The 16,741-nt window shown below is 62.1% G+C and overlaps 1 protein-coding gene across 3 annotated transcripts in view; it reads right to left on the bottom strand.

The window, feature by feature from the left end:
• Nucleotides 1-324: 324 nt before the first annotated feature.
• Nucleotides 325-16,741, bottom strand: part of SMURF1 (SMAD specific E3 ubiquitin protein ligase 1) — a 101,319-nt gene continuing 84,902 nt past the window's right edge. The window contains exons 4-19 of one of the 3 annotated variants that reach the window (XM_062180671.1): nt 15,668-15,801; nt 15,480-15,545; nt 14,632-14,707; nt 13,193-13,434; nt 12,568-12,652; nt 12,172-12,249; nt 11,324-11,470; nt 10,498-10,696; nt 9,437-9,540; nt 8,362-8,476; nt 7,086-7,264; nt 5,467-5,604; nt 4,914-5,034; nt 4,150-4,351; nt 3,298-3,382; nt 325-2,198 (exon numbers count right to left, since the gene is read on the bottom strand). In XM_062180671.1, the coding sequence (XP_062036655.1) occupies nt 2,099-2,198; nt 3,298-3,382; nt 4,150-4,351; nt 4,914-5,034; nt 5,467-5,604; nt 7,086-7,264; nt 8,362-8,476; nt 9,437-9,540; nt 10,498-10,696; nt 11,324-11,470; nt 12,172-12,249; nt 12,568-12,652; nt 13,193-13,434; nt 14,632-14,707; nt 15,480-15,545; nt 15,668-15,801 (2,071 nt within the window). In that variant the 3' untranslated portion in view covers nt 325-2,098. The remainder of the gene's footprint in view (nt 2,199-3,297; nt 3,383-4,149; nt 4,352-4,913; nt 5,035-5,466; nt 5,605-7,085; nt 7,265-8,361; nt 8,477-9,436; nt 9,541-10,497; nt 10,697-11,323; nt 11,471-12,171; nt 12,250-12,567; nt 12,653-13,192; nt 13,435-14,631; nt 14,708-15,479; nt 15,546-15,667; nt 15,802-16,741) is intronic. The other 2 variants (XM_062180669.1, XM_062180670.1) reach the window with 2 other exon arrangements.

Genomic DNA, 16,741 nt, shown 5'->3' with positions numbered 1-16,741 from the left:
TGAGCACCGATACCCTACGGCCAGCCCAGCGGGGGAGATCCCAGCGTGTGCTCCAGCCGAGGGAAGCGAGCCAGACACAGGCACAGACGGCCCCGCACCTGCACCTCTCGGCGATCATGACAAGGTTTCGGTATGGAAAGTGGTGGCGGCGGCAGAATTGACAAGTGACCCAGTGCACACATCCCAGTGGCGAGACTGACAGAGAAGAGAAAGAGGAAAAACCCCACCCCGGCGCTCAGCAGACCCTGCCCATCCTCCGCCCGGTCCTCGCGCCCCTGGAGACACAGTCTCCTGGCCACGCCCGAGTGACAGACTCCGGAAGTGGAAAGTGGTGAGTTTATTGCATATGTAACAAAATGAACTGCCCTCCCGGGGCCAGCCTGTGTGCAGTCGCTGTCTGCTTTGTGTTTCCAGCGGGCTCCATGACCACAGTAAATAGAACTAGGATTTCTTTAAATACTTTTGATTTTGACATAAAACAGAACATTAGTGTACAACTTTCACAAAATAAATCAGCAATAAAAACAGTGGGAAGATTAACAAGGATAGCAGCAATACTTAAAAACAAGACATTACAAAATAAATTAAAAATACATTATAAAGTGGTTGAGAAACAAAAATAAGCAAATTTTAAAAATTCATCCTATGTTTCGGGAAGGCTGCCGTGGGCACAGCCTGGTCTCCGCCTGTCCCCACGGCGTCCCCGGCCGCCGCCTGGCATCCCAGAGGCTGGCAGGGCGGTGGCTGGCTGCATCCCTGAGTGTCGGCTGACGACCGCTGGTGAGGCGGGCCCGGGACCGCGAGGGGACGACAGACGAGCTCACACGGACCCGTCCACGTGGAGCGCCCAGGGGCTTGGACCAGATGCCCGCCACGGCGTTCTTTGGGGTGGTTTGAAGACCAAACCATGGTAGGAACTGAAGGCTCCGGCAGTGCAGTGCCCCCACCCGAGTGCGCTGGAGCTAGCGCCCCGCAGTCTCTCACGCCACACGACCCTGCCTTCCTTCGCATACTACCGCAGGGCTGGGGCCCGGGGCACCACGGGAAGGAGCCGCAGAAGCCGACAGGCAAGGCAGAACTTGGGAACGAGGCCCACGGGGTCGCCAGGACTTGCGGAACGCATGGACTCTTCCTCCCACCTCCAGGCCCGCCTGGGCCACCTTCTACCCTGGAGCCTGCGAGGCAGGCAGTGCAGCGCCCATGCCCACCCCAGTTCCCCGCCCCCCCCAACCACAGACTGCGCCTGCAGGCCCGGTAGCAGCCAGGGCGGCCACGGCGGACGCCCAGGGCCCAACTCAAAGTCGACAGCAGTGAAATGTCTTGCGAATGAACTACCCTGTACTCTCCCCGCCCCCGCTCCCAGACAAGAGAACACACCCCCCGGGGAACCTGTGTCCACAGAACTTGGGCCGCTCCATGAAAACGAACACTGTTGAACTTCTATGCGCAGTGGAAATGGGCTGGGAACGTTGGGGTGGCCTGGCTGTGGCCTCGCTCTGCCCAGGAGGCGCCTGGGCGAGTGTGACCCCACAGCCCCTGGCTGTGACACAGGGACTGGGTGGGCCTGCCTCTGCCGCTCTGCCCTGCGCTTTGGTGGCTTCCTCGCGTGGCACTCTCACTGAGAAGCCTTCCCACGGGATAAAGAACGCGGCAAAGGAGGAGGAGTTGGTCCCGGGCTGGGAGACATCTTTCAGCCAGGCTCCCCGGACAGGAAGCAGCCCAGGCCTCCAGACCTCAGGCCAGTGACGGAGCAGGAGCCCCGGGGGGGACCAGCGGCCGGTTCCAGACCCTCAGCGGGGCTCGGGCCCCGGAGGAGCAGGGGCCAGCGAGCCTGGTCGCCACGTGCAACTGGCGGTGAGAGGCTACGCCGGCCGCTTTATTCGATGGGTGATGGAGGGGAGAGGACTGTGACCAAGATGACGGGTGGGAGCCACCAACCCAAGTCCCTGCTCCCTCCCTCCCCGGTGAGAAGGAGGGAGTCGACCCTGTCCCTTGGGTTTCCAGAATCCCAGGACCTCAGCCCGCGCTGCGGGAGGCGCACAGACGCGTACGCTGGTCTGGTGGGCGTGAGCTAGAGTCGGCTGCCTGGGGCTGCTCTTCACTCCACGGCAAACCCACAGGTCTCCTCCACCGCGGTCAGCAGCTTCTCGTAGAGCTTCTCGTAGGACTCGTACGGGGGGATGTCGATCCGGTTAAAGCTGGGGGAGAGAGCCGGAGTCACGGCCGGGCCGCGGCCAGGACGGGCGTGTGGGGCGGGCTTGGCGGTGACCCAGTCCCCCCTCCCCAGTGCAGAGGTTTCCCGGCTTCCGCAGCGAACGCAGCCCGAAGGCCGTCAGGCCCGGTGCGGCCAGTGCTGCTTGGGGCCGGGGGAGGACAAAGCCCCCACCTTGGGGCGCGCTCGTCTTCGGGGGGAAAGCGCTTCTCTGTCCCGGGAACCCAGACACCACTAACCACCTACTGCATGGTTGTCTGGTCCCCTGGGCCTTGATCTGAGACCAACATAGGACTCTGGGAGACTCCCCGAGGACACAAACTGCTCCCCAAGGATACATCCAGGCCCCGAGAGTCGGGGATGCCCGGTGGTTTCCTCTGTTTCCGGGGGGGGGGGGGGGGGGGGACGTGCACTTCCCGGCCTGATGCAGAGAAAGCCCTCCGTAACATGGCTGTTCTCTTGTAACAGGTGCACGGCCCAGAGCTGGGAGCCAGCGGGCCCGGCGTTCAACAACGAAGCCTCACGGTGCAGGGCTGGCGCTCCTGGAGCTTCCCCCACGGCCACTTACTGCCACGCATTGAGCCATCACCGCACAGACGCCAGAGGAGAAGGGCTGGCGGGCCCGCAGGCACATCCCGGTCCTGAGAGCCACAGCCACGCTGCCCTCACCCCCGGGCCTGCAGTCGAGTGTCGCCCATTTCACAGATGCGGACAGTCGGGCTAGGAGATCAGGTAACCCGCCGAATCCCACCTGGAGGGTCTCCGCTCCGGAGAGGACCCTCTGGGCCAGCGCCTTGGCCACGTGATGGTGGGCTCCTGTTGCGGCTCGTCCCTACAGCGGGGGCCGAGGCGCAGTGTGTGCAGAGTGGGTTTTTGCAAATCCTCTACCCCGGCTAGCAACATGTAAGCCTCGAGGGAGGAGGTCCAAGGCGAGAACTGCCCGCTGCGGGAGGAGCCCCGCAGGCCTGTGCGCACGCATGCACTCAGCCAGGACGCCTCTCCTGACGCGTCCCGGGGGCACAAACACCCGAGACCCTGTGCTCACCGCAAACAGCCGGGACCAGGCGCGGCCCGGGGCTTCTTACCAGGTGTGCGCTTTGGGAAGATTGTCTGTGTTGGCGTCTATCAGGTGGATGGTGAACAGCCGGGGCCCTGCGGCGCCTGTGGAACCTTGCGGCAGAACATTCTAGTTACTGCGCTTCAGAGGCAGGCTGTGCCCACGCCCTCACCCACGGGCCCCGTGCGCTCGGCTCCGCCTGCGTCGTGGGGACAGCAGTGTCTGGGCGGCCAGGGGAGCTGGGAGGGACTGGGTAGCCCACCGGGCGCCACCCACAGATGGCCCAGCAGGGGGCGCCACAGTGGGGGCTCAGCCTGGCCTCCCCGGGGCAGCTGGGAAATCCAAGTCCTTGGTCTGTGCCAGGGGTCTGTCAAGGTCACGGAAAATGGAATCACAAATTGGCAAAGAATTTTTGAAATCCATGTGGTTTTCTCATAAACAATGTGCAGCAAAAGAAACTCAAGCTTTGGATTCCACTTTTCCGTGAACTTTGAGGTCCTCTCAGGTCCACAGTGAGCTGGGACAGCGCACAGCGCTGCCGCCCAGCCCCAGGCACAGGGACAGCGACAGCTGCCACCGGGCCGTGCTCTCCTTGGCGTGGCTCCTAACTCCACGGGCTTCCCCCGCAGCCGGCTCCCCCTCAGCTGCCCACTTGGGGTCAGGAGCAGGAAATAGCCCCCACCCCCCGGTGTGCATTTGAGGTGGTGAGGCACAGGGGGCTGCCCGGTGGGGACCCCGCGCCTGCTCCCAGGGGCGCCTGCCGGGTGAAGCGGCCGGAGAGCCGAGCAAGCGCTCCAAGCAAACAGCGCCTCGGTTTTCTGGGGGAGCTCTGGTGCACCCACCCCACCCCGCGCACCAGCCCCACCTCCACGTCAATCACCTTGCAAGGCCTTGAAGCCTTGGAGCGGCACGCGCGTGGACCCCGTGACGAACTGCAGGAGCCGGGCCCTCCGCTCCTCGTCGAAGGTCTCCACCGCCTGCCAGAACCAGCGCACGATGTTGCTGTCGGCCACGCAGTGCTTGAGCCGCGTGTTCGACTTCCAGTCGTTCAAGTCGATCTTGTCCAGGCCGCCTATGATCAACTGGGGAGGGGTTCCAAGGCGCCTGAGCTCCAGAAGGGGGCAGCCCATCCCACCGCGGGCGCCTGCCCCCACCATCGGAAAGGTGCCGCAGCTCTGTCCCGGTGCCGGTGCCATCCCTGGGGACCACGAGGGCAGCTGCAGCCAGCGTCACAGCCCACGTTTGGGTTTTTCCCACACCGGAGGGGAGAGGACAGGGCCGAGCCAGCGACTGCAGGCCCTGGCTCCGGCTCCACCTCCCCGGGGATTCTTAAAGATCCAGGGTGCAGGGCTCAACATCAGCTGAGTCCCCTGGGGCTGGGGACAGACAGGCCACGAGGGCGAGCTGAGGCTTGGGCGACATGGCACTGTGGTGGTGACAGGGAGGCCAGGGCCACCAGAGAAGATGGCAAGGCCGTGACCTTGGCTAAGGGGCGGGGTGGGGGGGCGGCAGTCGGCATGGTGGGGGATTCTCCCATTTCCCCTCCAGCTTTCCCAGGGCTCATTCCCCTCCCCGCTGCAGGTGGCTGCACAGGCGCCAGCCGGGACCTCAGGTGCGTCCAGGCCGCCGCGAGGGCACGCGTACCTCCAGCTCCTTCTGGTCGAACGGCTTCAGGAGGTGCTGAGGGATGAGCTCGCTGAAGCCCTTCTGCAGGGCCAGGAACTGGGCCTCGATCCCGCGCATGAACCTCCAGTTCACGTACAGCCTGCGGGGAGGCGCCGTTGGAGCTCCCAGGCCGCACACAGACCTGCGGGGCAGCAGGTGCAGCCCCCGCCCCCCACCGGGGTCCAGCCTCCCCTCTGGGTTCCCGTGCAGGCTGCTCTTGCGCTGAAACATCAGGGGAGGCTTAACCTGTGACAGTGACATCGCGGGCTGTGCGAGGACGCCCCTGGGCAGGCCCACATGCTGTGACCCTCAGTGCAGGGGCCTGGGTCCCTGGGTCGGCGCCCCGGGGAAGAGGTGCGTGACAGGATGCCAGGAGCCCCGCCATGGACTGCAGGGAACCCACCAGGCCCACCGCTGGCCCCGGGGCTCACCACCCAGGCGCCTCCACGCACAGCCCCCGTGGTCAGTTGGTGAGGAGGCTGTGGTGGCAGGTGCTCCCGGGCTGGGCAGCCTCCCGCGCAGGGGCCATTACCGGACGTATTCTTTCTTGTTCTCCTCCGTGACGGGCACGTTCCTGCCATTGGGCTTGAGTTCATGCTGAAGGAGCCGCCCGAAAGCGTTGTGCTCCACGCAGAACGTGTGGTCCAGCACCGGCGTGATGTCGTTCTCCCTGCCCAAGGGGGGGTGGGGTCAGGGAGGCAGCGAGGGCAGCACCACCCGGTGCGGAGCCTGGGTGTCAGGACTGGAACCTGCAGGGCGTCTCCACCAGCCTGTGGCCTGGAGACAGGCGACCTCCCCGGGAGCCCAGCCAGGCAAACGGCCAGAACCCAGGAGCCCTTGGCCGTCACAGGGGGTCACGGAGGGGGAGGCCTTGCTTTAGGCTAGGGCAGGGGAAAAAGCACAGGCCCAGGGGGTCCAGGGCCCCACTCCCGCTCTCCTGCCCTTTGCCAGGGCCCAGGTCTTCCACCAGAGCCTGCAACGCCTCGGGTTCATCTTGTCCCTGCGCCTCCTGCTCTGGGATGGGCACTGGCAAAGCAGTTAAATCGCCCCCCTCCCCCATTGGTGTGCCTGGTTCGAGTCCCGGCTCCTCCACTTCCTGCTCACGCACCCTCTGGGAGGCAGAGGTCCCTGGGGTCTCTGCCACCCACGTGGAAGACCTGGGTGGAGTTTGTAGCACCTGGTGCAGGCAGGGCCTAGCTGTCGTGGACAGTTGGGGCATTAATCAATGGATGGAAAAATCTGTCTCTCTGCTTTTCAAATACAATGAAAATAAACAAGTTTTTAAAGAGAGTGTTTAGGGTGATTCTAAAGCAAGGGTGACTAAATAGTGATTTTCTTTGCTATTCCCCCGTCCCTACACAGATGCCTGGAGACACAGAGGAGTGCTCCTCTCTCCCACGCCACGCAGGCCCCGGGACTCGCCTGCTCCCATTTGTGGCCAAGCCTTTGTAATTCAAGGCAACAACAGAAGAAACCAGGTCATGAAGAGGAACGGGCTGCCACACCAGGAGGAAGTGGGGCCACTGGTACCCTGGTTCTGGCTAAATCTGCTTGTTGTCTGGTTGCAATGGCTTTTCCAATTTCATATCATCCCCAAAACACAGTCTCCAAAAGGTTCATGGAAAATACATTGTGTGAAAAACCAAGGCATGCATATCAAAGTTTTTTGTGCCACAAAACCCTGATTTTTTTTTTTTTTTCTAAATTTCATTTATTTGAGAAGCAGAGGGAGAGAGGTCTTCGATCGCCAGTTCACACCACAAATGGCCACAACGGCCGGAGCTGAGCCAATCCGAAGCCAGGAGCTTCCCCTGGGTCTCCCACACAGGTGCAGGGGCCCAAGGACTTGGGTCACCTTCCACTGCTTTCCCAGACCACAGCAGAGAGCTGGATCGGAATCCGTCCTGGCTACTCTGCTTCCAGGCCGGCGCTCCTGGGAGGGCAGCAGATGATGGCCCAAGTGCTTGGGCCCCTGCACCCCTGGGTTTGGGGTTCCTGGGTCCAGGCTCCGGCCCGACCAGGTTTGGAGAGTGAAGCAGTGCGTGGAAGCTCTCTCTCTCTCTGCCTTTCAAATAAACACACCTCTGGACCTTCAAGCACGGCTGTGGCAGGCACTGAGGGGACCCGTCGGGGTCGTGAGTGGGTACTCACAGGATCCACACCAGGCTCTTGTGCAGCTCCGGGTCCACCGACTCCAGGTCCGACAGCTGGATGGGCTTCCCCAGCAGCTGCTTGTAGAAGGGCACCGTGAAGCCGCCGTTGATGTAGTGCCCGTGGAACACGGCCAGGCCCATGATCCGGCCCACGAAGTGGAAGTAAGACAGGTGGTCCTGCAGGGGGCACCAGAGAACACCCATCTGTCAGGTAAGGGCTGCAAGAGCTGTCCCGGAGCCACCACACATGGACTCAGTGACCCACAGGCTGGGCTTGGGAACGCACGACACAGAGCCCTGGTGAAGTGGCCAGAGCTGAGAGCCCGCAAAGCATTCTGTCTGCTCAGATCCTCTTAAACTGCTGCGTAACGGGTGGGTGGGGAGACAGCACGTGAGGTCCAGGGTGGCGGCGACACAGCAGGTCGAGCCACTAGTACACCACATTCCACATCAGAGCACGGGTTCCAGTCCCGGCTGCTCCACTGCCGAGCCAGCTCCCTGCTGAGGCTCCCGGGAGGTGCTTGGGCCCCTGCCACCGGCGGGAGATTCAGATGGAGTGTCTGGCTCCTGGCTTGGTCTGATCCAGCCCCAGAGGCCGCAGTCGGAAAACATGTCACTCGACCTTCTGAATAGGTAGGTAGATAAGGCAGATATTTTTTTCTTCTGGTACAGGGTCCCCGGCTCAAACATTTTTGCAAACCTTGAGGTGATGAGAGCAGAGAACCCAGCCGAGCTGGAAGGCTTCTTGGCACAGGGCCCGTGCACCAGGTAGTCCACGCCCGGGGAGCCGGCCCTATTCCTGCTCGCTGCCCTCGGACAGCCGCAGAGCACGGAGCCTGCTTCCTCCCCGTCACCCTCCCCAGCCCACACGCAAGGAGGAGGAGAAGTTGGGAGCTGGGAGGAACAGGCGCGCAGAGGAAGTGAGCACGCGCCAGCTGAGGCAGGGGCCACTCCAGGGCCTGGCGGTGCTGTTTCCCTCCAGGGCCCCCCGTGTGTCCACTTATGGCTGATCTTCCCAGGGGGTGGGGGCCACCCTGCCTTCCCTTCCAAAGGCTCCCTCCCACCTGCGAGCTCAAGCAGAGCTCCTGCCTGACTGCGCCTCTGGGGCCTTGTGCACAGCGCTGACCCTGGCACAGCGCTCCCCGGGGCCACACTTGTGGCTGATCAGCCACTGAGGCGGCGGCCACTTCCGACACCCTGTCAACAGCCAGCCTCCCCTGCTGTCCTGACACCACGCCCAGGAGGGGAGACTCCCCACGCCGCCCGCCACTCACGGGGTTGATGGAGGAGTCGGGGTTGATCTGCAGCATGTAGCTGTTGTCCGTGGAGTACTGGAAGAGCCCGTAGTAGGGGTTCAGCATCTCATGGCACAGCAAGTAAAGCCACTCCCTGGGGAGAAAGAACGCGACAGGGAGCTGGACACACGCCGACGGAGCCGCGCGTCTGGGGGACCCAGGGCACGCAGGAGGGGCCCAGCAACCACTCGTGAACACCCGAGCCTCCCCTGCCATGGGTGTTCTCTGAACGCTGCGAAGCCACACTCCCGGCGACGCGGTCAACAGCGCGCTAGGAGCCGACAGCAGCGCGGCACGAGACCGCGGCAGTGGTTAGCTCGCTAGGGGGTGACGCTCTGGGCCGTCTTCCTGCTTTCTCCTACTTAGCTCTAGATCTTAAATCTGCAGCGAGGGGCAAACGTCTGGGCTAGTGGCCGAGATGCCCACGTCCCCCATCGGAGGCCCAATCCAGCCTCCTGGGAGGCAGCAGGGACCCAAGTCCTGGGGTCCCTGTCACTCACAAGCCCTGGACTTCAGCCGGCGCAGCCCTAACTGCTGCAGGCATTCCAGGATGGCGGATGGCGGATCTGAGCCTTCTCGGTCTCCCTTCCTCACCTCTCGAACAACTCTTCCCTTCCTACAGTGAACTTCAGGAAACACATTCCAGTCTGGGACAATTTCTGCTCATCCTACAGTTATGTTAACTTTAATTCTCAAAGCTTTGAAATCTGGATGGGGTACATAGGTATGAGTTATTTTCTAAATTCTTTTCATGCTTGAATCTTTTCAATATTTTAAAAGATAACCCTGCAATGAACTTCGGGAGCAGGTCTGTCTGTCGCAGGCTCAGACACGACAGGACAAGGCGCTGGACTTCAAAGTCGAGTTCTAGCTCGACAGGAAGTGCGTCCTGATGCCGGCGTGCACCTGCTCCCTGGAAGTCTAACTGCAGGAAAGCGCGGAGGCCGGCCCACAGCACGCGCGCTGCCAGGGGGCGCTCTGAGAGGGGCGCTGAGGAAGAAGGGGCACCCCACCTGCCTGAGGCACGCTGCCACCCGCGCAGGCCGGGCCTCACCTCGCCACGCCGCCGTAGTCCAGGCCCTCCTCCCCGCGGAACTTCACCATCAGCCGCTTCTTCAAGTCCTTCGGGCGCATCTTCATTATCTGGCGGTAAGACTCCTACGTGAGAGAGGACAGCCTCAGGGGACGGCGGGCGCGGGGCGCACAGCTCCGGGTACGGGCCCCATCCGAGGGAAGCATTCGTTCACACGGCTTCTAGGACAGCCAGCAGCCCTGCCCCCGCAGACGACAGCAAGACAAAGCCGGCGCCAGGCGGCAGGTGGCAGCAGGCCTCGCGGAGACCGACGCTGCCCTCGGCACAGTCACCGAGGACTGAGGACAACCGTAGTCCCTGGAGCCGGCTTTCTCGACACAAACTGATTCCATCTCATTCAAGTCTGAATGTTAGGGAGCTCGGGGCCTGCTTTCGTGGGTGACGGGAAAGACTCCCACGCTTGCCCAGTGGCACAGGGAAAGAAGGCTTCCGGGAGAGACAGCAGCCCGCCCCAGGCACGGCCAGCACCCGCCAGCCGGCGACCCCCTGGGACGCCTGCGGAGTTCAAGGGGAAGGCACCTCCCCCTGATCTACGCTTAACCTGACGCAGTCCCAATGCCACCACGAGGAGGCCGAAGGGACGAGGAGCAAGGACCTGGCGGCACAGCGCCGATCACTCAGCGCCTTGCTGTCCCTGGCAGCCACCCATGTCTGCTCCACGTGCCAAACTGGGCGCCACGCCCTCCCCCCGACTCTGCCAGGGTCCCCACCAAGGGGGCAGGGCACGGCCCGATCTGCTCCCCTTTTCCTGAGAGGAGAGCCCGCCCGGGGCCCTGAGCGCCAGCCGGAAGTGCACTGAGCTGACGCTGCACGCACAGGAGGACTGCGGGAGCACCCACCAGGCGCCGTGCCGAGCAGGGGCGCCCCGAGACCATCGCGTGCTCGGCTCTGCCTTGGGAGGAAGTGCAGCCCTGCCTCTCCCCACAGACCTTGGCCCTGCCACGGCGGCCCGGGGGCGTGGGGAAGGGCACACCCACCACCCAGGGCTTCCCGGGGCTCAGCAGCTCCACTCCAGCCCGTACCTCAAATATTTCTTCTCGGGAAACTTCGATGCGGCAGTGGCCGGCCTGCGGCTGCTGCAGCGACAGCTCGTGCCTGAGGACTTTGAGCTTCTGGACGAGGTCGCGCTCGTACCTCTGGGCAGGCAGCTCCTCGTCCTCCACCGAGCCTTCGCTGGGCAAGGGCGGGGGCTGGCTGGGCTCCTTCAGCCGGCACTGGTGACTTGGGGAGAGCAGTGGCCAGGTCACGCCACAAGCAGCAGCGCCCTGCCCGCCACAGCGCCGGGGGCGAGCCTGTCACCCACCACCTCGCTTCTCTACATGGGCCAGCATGGCTGCCGGCCACCATCAGCCTAAGGCAAGTCGCGGAGGGCACGGTCACGGGGATGCCCGCTCACTGCACCCGTCAGTTAGGACCACAGATGAACGGGGAAACCGGCCAGGGCCCGTCCCACACCCGGCAGGCCCCACCTTGGGCACGAGCGTGGAGCAGGGCTGATGGGAAACTCTAGAGTTCATGAACGGCGGAGGGAGGTGGCACGCTCAGAGCCCACGGCCGAGTACCGTCTACCGGCAGCCACCCCACGTCCTGATCCCCGAGACTCGGAGCCCGCGCCTGAACGCCCAGACTTCCACGGGACACAGGGACGAGCACATGCAGGTGACAGGGGGGCGTCTGTCTGGTTCAGGCCTCGCGGCTGACAGGAGCTCAGCAACAGGAGCCCGTGGGACGCTCCGTTTGGAGAACACCGACCGCGGGCCCACGGCCGTGCCCAGGCCCGCGTCACCCAGGGACGATGGGCACAACCCAAGGGTTCCATGGGCGCGGCGGCCGCTTGGGCAGGCTTACTTCATGATGTGGTGCAGCCTCGGGTCCGTGAACTGCGTGGTGCGGTTATTGTGGTCGACGAAGTAGATCCTGCCCGACACCGTGCTCCTGACTTCCCAGCCGGGGGGCAGCGGGCCGAGCTCATCACAGTTCACGCTGTTGAGGTCTCTAGGGGACGAAGACACAGACAGGTGCGTCCAGCTGCGCGTGGAGCCACCGAGGGCCCCGGCGAGGCCCAGGGTCCGGGCCTGGGTGCCACGGACCGCGGCAACACCCAACAGACAGTGATGGCAGGGAACAGGGCCTCCCCAGGGGTCAGACTCTCAGAACCGTGGGAAAAGGCCTGCATTCCTGGGTGCAGCACCACGGCCGGGGTTGGAGGCTTCCTCGCTGAGCGCTCCTGGGGGCTGACCGCGGGGCAGTGCGCACAGCTCCACCGGCCGCACCCGCGCCAGGCGCCCTCCTCTCAGAGTTGCCTTCCTGTCAAGCGAGTGTTTCTCCTGCCAAGCCTGGGACCGGTAATGTCACTGCGATCCCCAGGCCGAGGGGAGCGTGGCGTTACCGACCACGACGCTTTCCCAGGTAGCCCCAGAGCCTGCCCGTTCCCTACAGGGGGGTCTACAGACACCTCGGTCATTCACTGCAGGTACAATGCGTCCACGCTATTAGAGACACTGAATCGTAAACTCAACATAGACTTGCAAAATCACAGACAGGAAGCTTACTCTCAGATGGAACAAATCATGAATAGAAATCGTATTAAGTAGTGATGCTAGTCTAGGAAGAAAACAAAAATAAAGGAGAGGAAAGCAAAGCGAAGCGAAAAGCAACTTAACTCTGTGACGGGGTGGGGCGGGGGTCTCTCTGACCTGGGCTCAGCTGTATGGCCTTGGAGAAGGAACTCGCATAGAAAAGCGTCATCTCCCCCAGGAATGGTCCCCAAGGGACTGAGGCGATAGGGACAGTGAGGTAGAAGAGAGAAAGGGTCACAGCGTCTGTGCACTTGCTTTGCAACGTATTATTACGGAAAACTTTACGCACAGTACAACAAGAAAAGCAGAGAGACCGCCACGACCCACCGGCAATCAACCTCGACAACTGGCATCTCTCGGCCAGCGACCCCAGTGCACGCCCCCCACCCCGACTCAGCTGAAGCAAATCCCAGACATCTTATCGTTCATGAATATTCGAGTTTAAGACGCCGGCACGCCGTCTGGCAGGCAGCCGCTGTTCAAGCTCTGCTGCGTGCCCGTGGGCAAACCTACCTGGGTACCCGGGGGTCGTGCCACGTGCTGACTCCGGTCTGTGTGTGCAGGAAGTACACTTGGCCCTGGACTGTGGTTCTTTGCTCTGCGCAAGAAATTAGGGAGACACTGAGACAAGTTCAAGCCAGGACCCGCTGGTGACCTTCGCACAGACGCTGAGCTTCCTTGAAGCCGCAGGGAAGAGGCGGCCAAAGGCTGCAGCTCGCCTCTGCCCACCTCTGTCGAGGCCCACGCCCCGGCCACATATTCCCACACAGCTCCCGTTCCCTGCGCCGTGGCCCCACTGAGCCGCCGCCCCGCACAGCTCTCCCTGCCAGCGTCATCCACCACAGCTGCTCTCTCCAACAAGCCTTGGGGACCCCCATGCTCCAACCCAGAGCGCCTCCAGCAGCCGCCCTGCCACCACTGCGCTTCGCTGCGGTATCCATCCCCTAGAACGTCCACTTCCTTTAGGAGACGGGGAGACTCTGCGAGGGCGCAGCAGGTGCCGGCCGCTCTCGGGTCACCATCTCTTCTACGAGGCCGCGTGGGGCCTCCACTCCTCCACAGTGGAGGCAGGTGCACGTTACCACAAAGCCTTAGGACAGAGACAAGCTCGCGGACAGTCCCCGGCAGACTCGCTCACCGTAGCCTTCGGGCAGTTCCGGGGACTGGTGGCCGTGGGGTCGGTTCTGTGGCGTTTGGAGCGATCCTCGGACCTCAGGATTCCGCAGCCGTTGTGCCTGAAGTCTCTGATCTTGACTCGGGGATTCCACGAACCTGCAGTTCCCGCCACCGCCGGAGGCTCCAGTGCCATCCGTGTAAGGGGCTGGCTCCTCCATGAAGCAGCTGAGCGGCCTCCCAGGCCCCGAGTCTTCGTACACGGTTCTGCAGGGCAGAAGCACAGAGCCGATGGAGCACCATGGAAGGTTCGGGCCTGGGCCGCGGCTGCGTCTGTGCTGTCAACACTCAGCGCTCCCACCTGCAGCTCCGCACACCCCAGTCAGACAGAGACGCACCTGTCCAGAGGTCCCGCCCTCAAACCAACCTGGCCCTGCCAGGAGCTCGGGAGACGAGCCCAGCCTTGTTGTTGACTTAAATGAAACCCAGAGACTCCGTTCCCCTTCTGTTGTACGCTGCGGTGGGCTCCTGCTATTGTAAAATTCCACGAGGCCGCAAGAGCTTAACAGCGCGACGACTCAATCTAAGAGGCTGTTTTCTCTCACAACCAAACACTTCGCAAAAATCTCTTCTGCTGGCACATGGCAGACACACGCACACTGACTGAGGGGCTGTGCCCGGGCCACGGTCACGGCCACACTGCCCAGGCCCTCCCCTCTGCTCGCTTACTTGGAAAGCTACTCCAACACCTGGTCGCCTCAGCCTTCCAGATTTCCGAATTTATCTTTACAATGCAAGGCCTTTTCCCGCCGTCCTGACCCAAGCAGTGTGTACTCCTCTTTGCCAGGCATCGAGTTCCAGAAGGGCTCCGATGTTCCCTGTCGCCTGGTCAGTCGGGGCCCGGATGGAGCTGCACGCTGCATTTAGCTGCTGCAGCTCAGTGTCCGCTAGCCGGGCTTTTACGGGTTCTCCCTCCCTCCCTGGTACCCGCGTGGCCTGCAGGCTACCTGTGCGTCCCAGAGTGCCATTCTGTGTGCTGCCTACGGCGTCTGCTAGGGGCTGTGTGACCTACTGCTCGTGCCGGGGTTTTCGAGCTGCGCGTGGAGGCCACACCGCCTCTGTGACATCGTGAACAAGTGCACAGCAGCCTGCCTCTGCCCGAGGCCCGCGAGGACTGCAGACTGGCGGCCGCACCCAGGGAGGGCGGGCTCTCCGGGGTCTAGGGGTTTGGGCTCCCCGCAACGCGTCATTAGGAGCTCCTGGGTTCTTAACTGATTTCCTGTGTCTCAAGTCACCGCAGTGAGAACTCTTAGTGATGCTCAGACTGTCCCATCTTGGCCTCTTTCCGACACAATCCCAGTGGTCCTTACAGCCTCCTTTATGGACAAACTGGATCATTTTGTCCCAGAGTCCCAAACACACCTCGCGTATTCCCAGGGCTCCTGGGGCCATGGTCGTACCTACCCTTCATTTTCTAGTAGTCCCCTGCAGTCTACCACGGACCCGCCGGTGCCTATCCTGTCTCGTGTCTGTAAGCTGACTAAAACAGAAAAGAACGGCTTGGGTTAAAATCCAGTGGTGTTCTGCAGTTGTGAATCTACAATGGATGTGCTATATCATACACAACAGGGCACCTGTTCTCACGCTCTCCCTCTCTCCTTCCCTCTCCCCCCATCTCCTTCTCTCTTTCCCTTCCCCCTCCCTCCCCCCACCATAGGGGTTCCCCAGGCAGCACTGTGCCCCGGCAGTTGTGCGCCACCACACATGGTAGCGGAGGACACAGTTTGAGATGCGGGGCGGGAGGGGACGCTGTATTTCTTATTCTCTCCATAAATAAAAGTGGCAGTGACACTGGGAACATCCCGAGACACTCAGAGCCACTTCACAGATAGCTCCCTTCCACCGAGGCCTCCAGCCTGGGGGGGCATCAGCCCACGTGAGTGGCTCCCTCCCAGCGGGGCAGCCCGCTGACTGTAAATGGCGCTGCATGGAATGCTTCCCCACGGCCTTTGCCTTGTATACATAGGACGGAGCCACCGCAGCCCAGCTCTCGCGTGTGCGGCCACCATTCTCATCAGCTACCTTGAGTAGCACAAAGGAAGTGTCCAGTAACGATCAGAGCGACATTTAGAAGTCCAACCCTGTCTCTTTCTGCAACTTGGAATGGCAGGAGGGAGGGGCGGGGCCTGCAGGGATGGCCCGCGTGTGGCCAGCTCGTCACCACTGTCAGGGCCTCCGTGTCCCGGGTGAAGAACTGACCGGGGAGCTCGGTCAGAGCGTCTCCGGATACAGATGAGAAAGAAAGCTCTTACCCACTATTTGGCCACGAACTGCGTCAGTATCCGAGGGGTTTAGTTTGCATAGATCCAAACGCTGATCTGCAAACACACAATTCAGACCTTAACCCAGGCAAAGACAACGAGGGAGGCCGGAGTCCCGCACTCGGCCGACGCCCCCGACGCTTCCTCCGCCGGCGGCACCGAGAGGCTCTGGTCCTTACATCCGGTGTCTTTGAGCCGGCTGACGGCGTTGGAGAGCAGGCGCACGCAGCCCAGGAAGCCGGCGCCCTGCTTCTTGTGAATCTTCTTGTGGTTCCACACGCTGATGGTTATGGAGTCCGACTTCCCCACGTACCTGCAAAGACCAGGTTCGCTGCTTCACAGCCCTTCTCCGTGAGGCCTTCTCGCGGACATCCCATCTCACTGCAAAGGAACCTGGCTCTCCCCCCACCCGCGGCACGTGCAGACACACCCAGCAACGTCAGCGGGCTGGGCGAGGACGGCACGCCAACGCAGGGGCAAATGTGGACAACCACGTGGCGATCGGAACCTCAGGAGATTCGGTCCACGGTAACAGCCCCCAGGAAGGCTACGGGCTCAGAAATCCCACCGATTAGGCCTAACACAGAGCACTGGGTTGCAGAAAGGGACGCCTTATAACCCCACACAGCCATTCAGAGGACACAAAAGAATACTAAGACATTCAGTCTCCAGCGAGTCTCAGGGCACGCCGACCAGAGAGAGGAGCTTTGAGGACAGCACCGGACAACCACTTCTCCAGCCAGGCTCAGGCTATAGCCCCTGATAGTCCTACCCCACACAGCCGTGTTACTGACGATCTTAACGCTACCATTCGGTATCACTCGGGTGGAAACTTCTCAGCAAGGGTGCACTTAACACAGTGGGCTGCAAAGCGCACTCCTTTTTTTTTAATTAACGTAAAAATTTGCCTGATGGTTCTAGGACTACAGTAGTACCCAGAATTCATATATTGAATTATATAATTCAATCATGCAAAACTGTTTCTTCCTGCACAAGATAGATTTTCCTTAAAAAGACAAAACGTCTGCCGGTGCCGTGGCTTAACAGGCTAATCCTCCGCCTTGCGGTGCCGGCACACCGGGTTCTAGTCCCGGTTGGGGCGCCGGATTCTATCCCGGTTGCCCCTCTTCTAGGCCAGCTCTCTGCTGTGGCCAGGGAGTGCAGTGGAGGATGGCCCAAGTGCTTGGGCCCTGCACCCCATGGGAGACCAGGAGAAGCACCTGGCTCCTGGCTTTGGATCAGCAAGATGCGCT

This window comes from Lepus europaeus, chromosome 21 (assembly GCF_033115175.1).
Source record: "Lepus europaeus isolate LE1 chromosome 21, mLepTim1.pri, whole genome shotgun sequence".
Classification (NCBI taxonomy): Eukaryota; Metazoa; Chordata; class Mammalia; order Lagomorpha; family Leporidae; genus Lepus; species Lepus europaeus.
The sequence above is the reverse complement of the archived record's forward strand: the minus strand, read 5'-3'. Positions and strand labels throughout refer to the sequence as shown.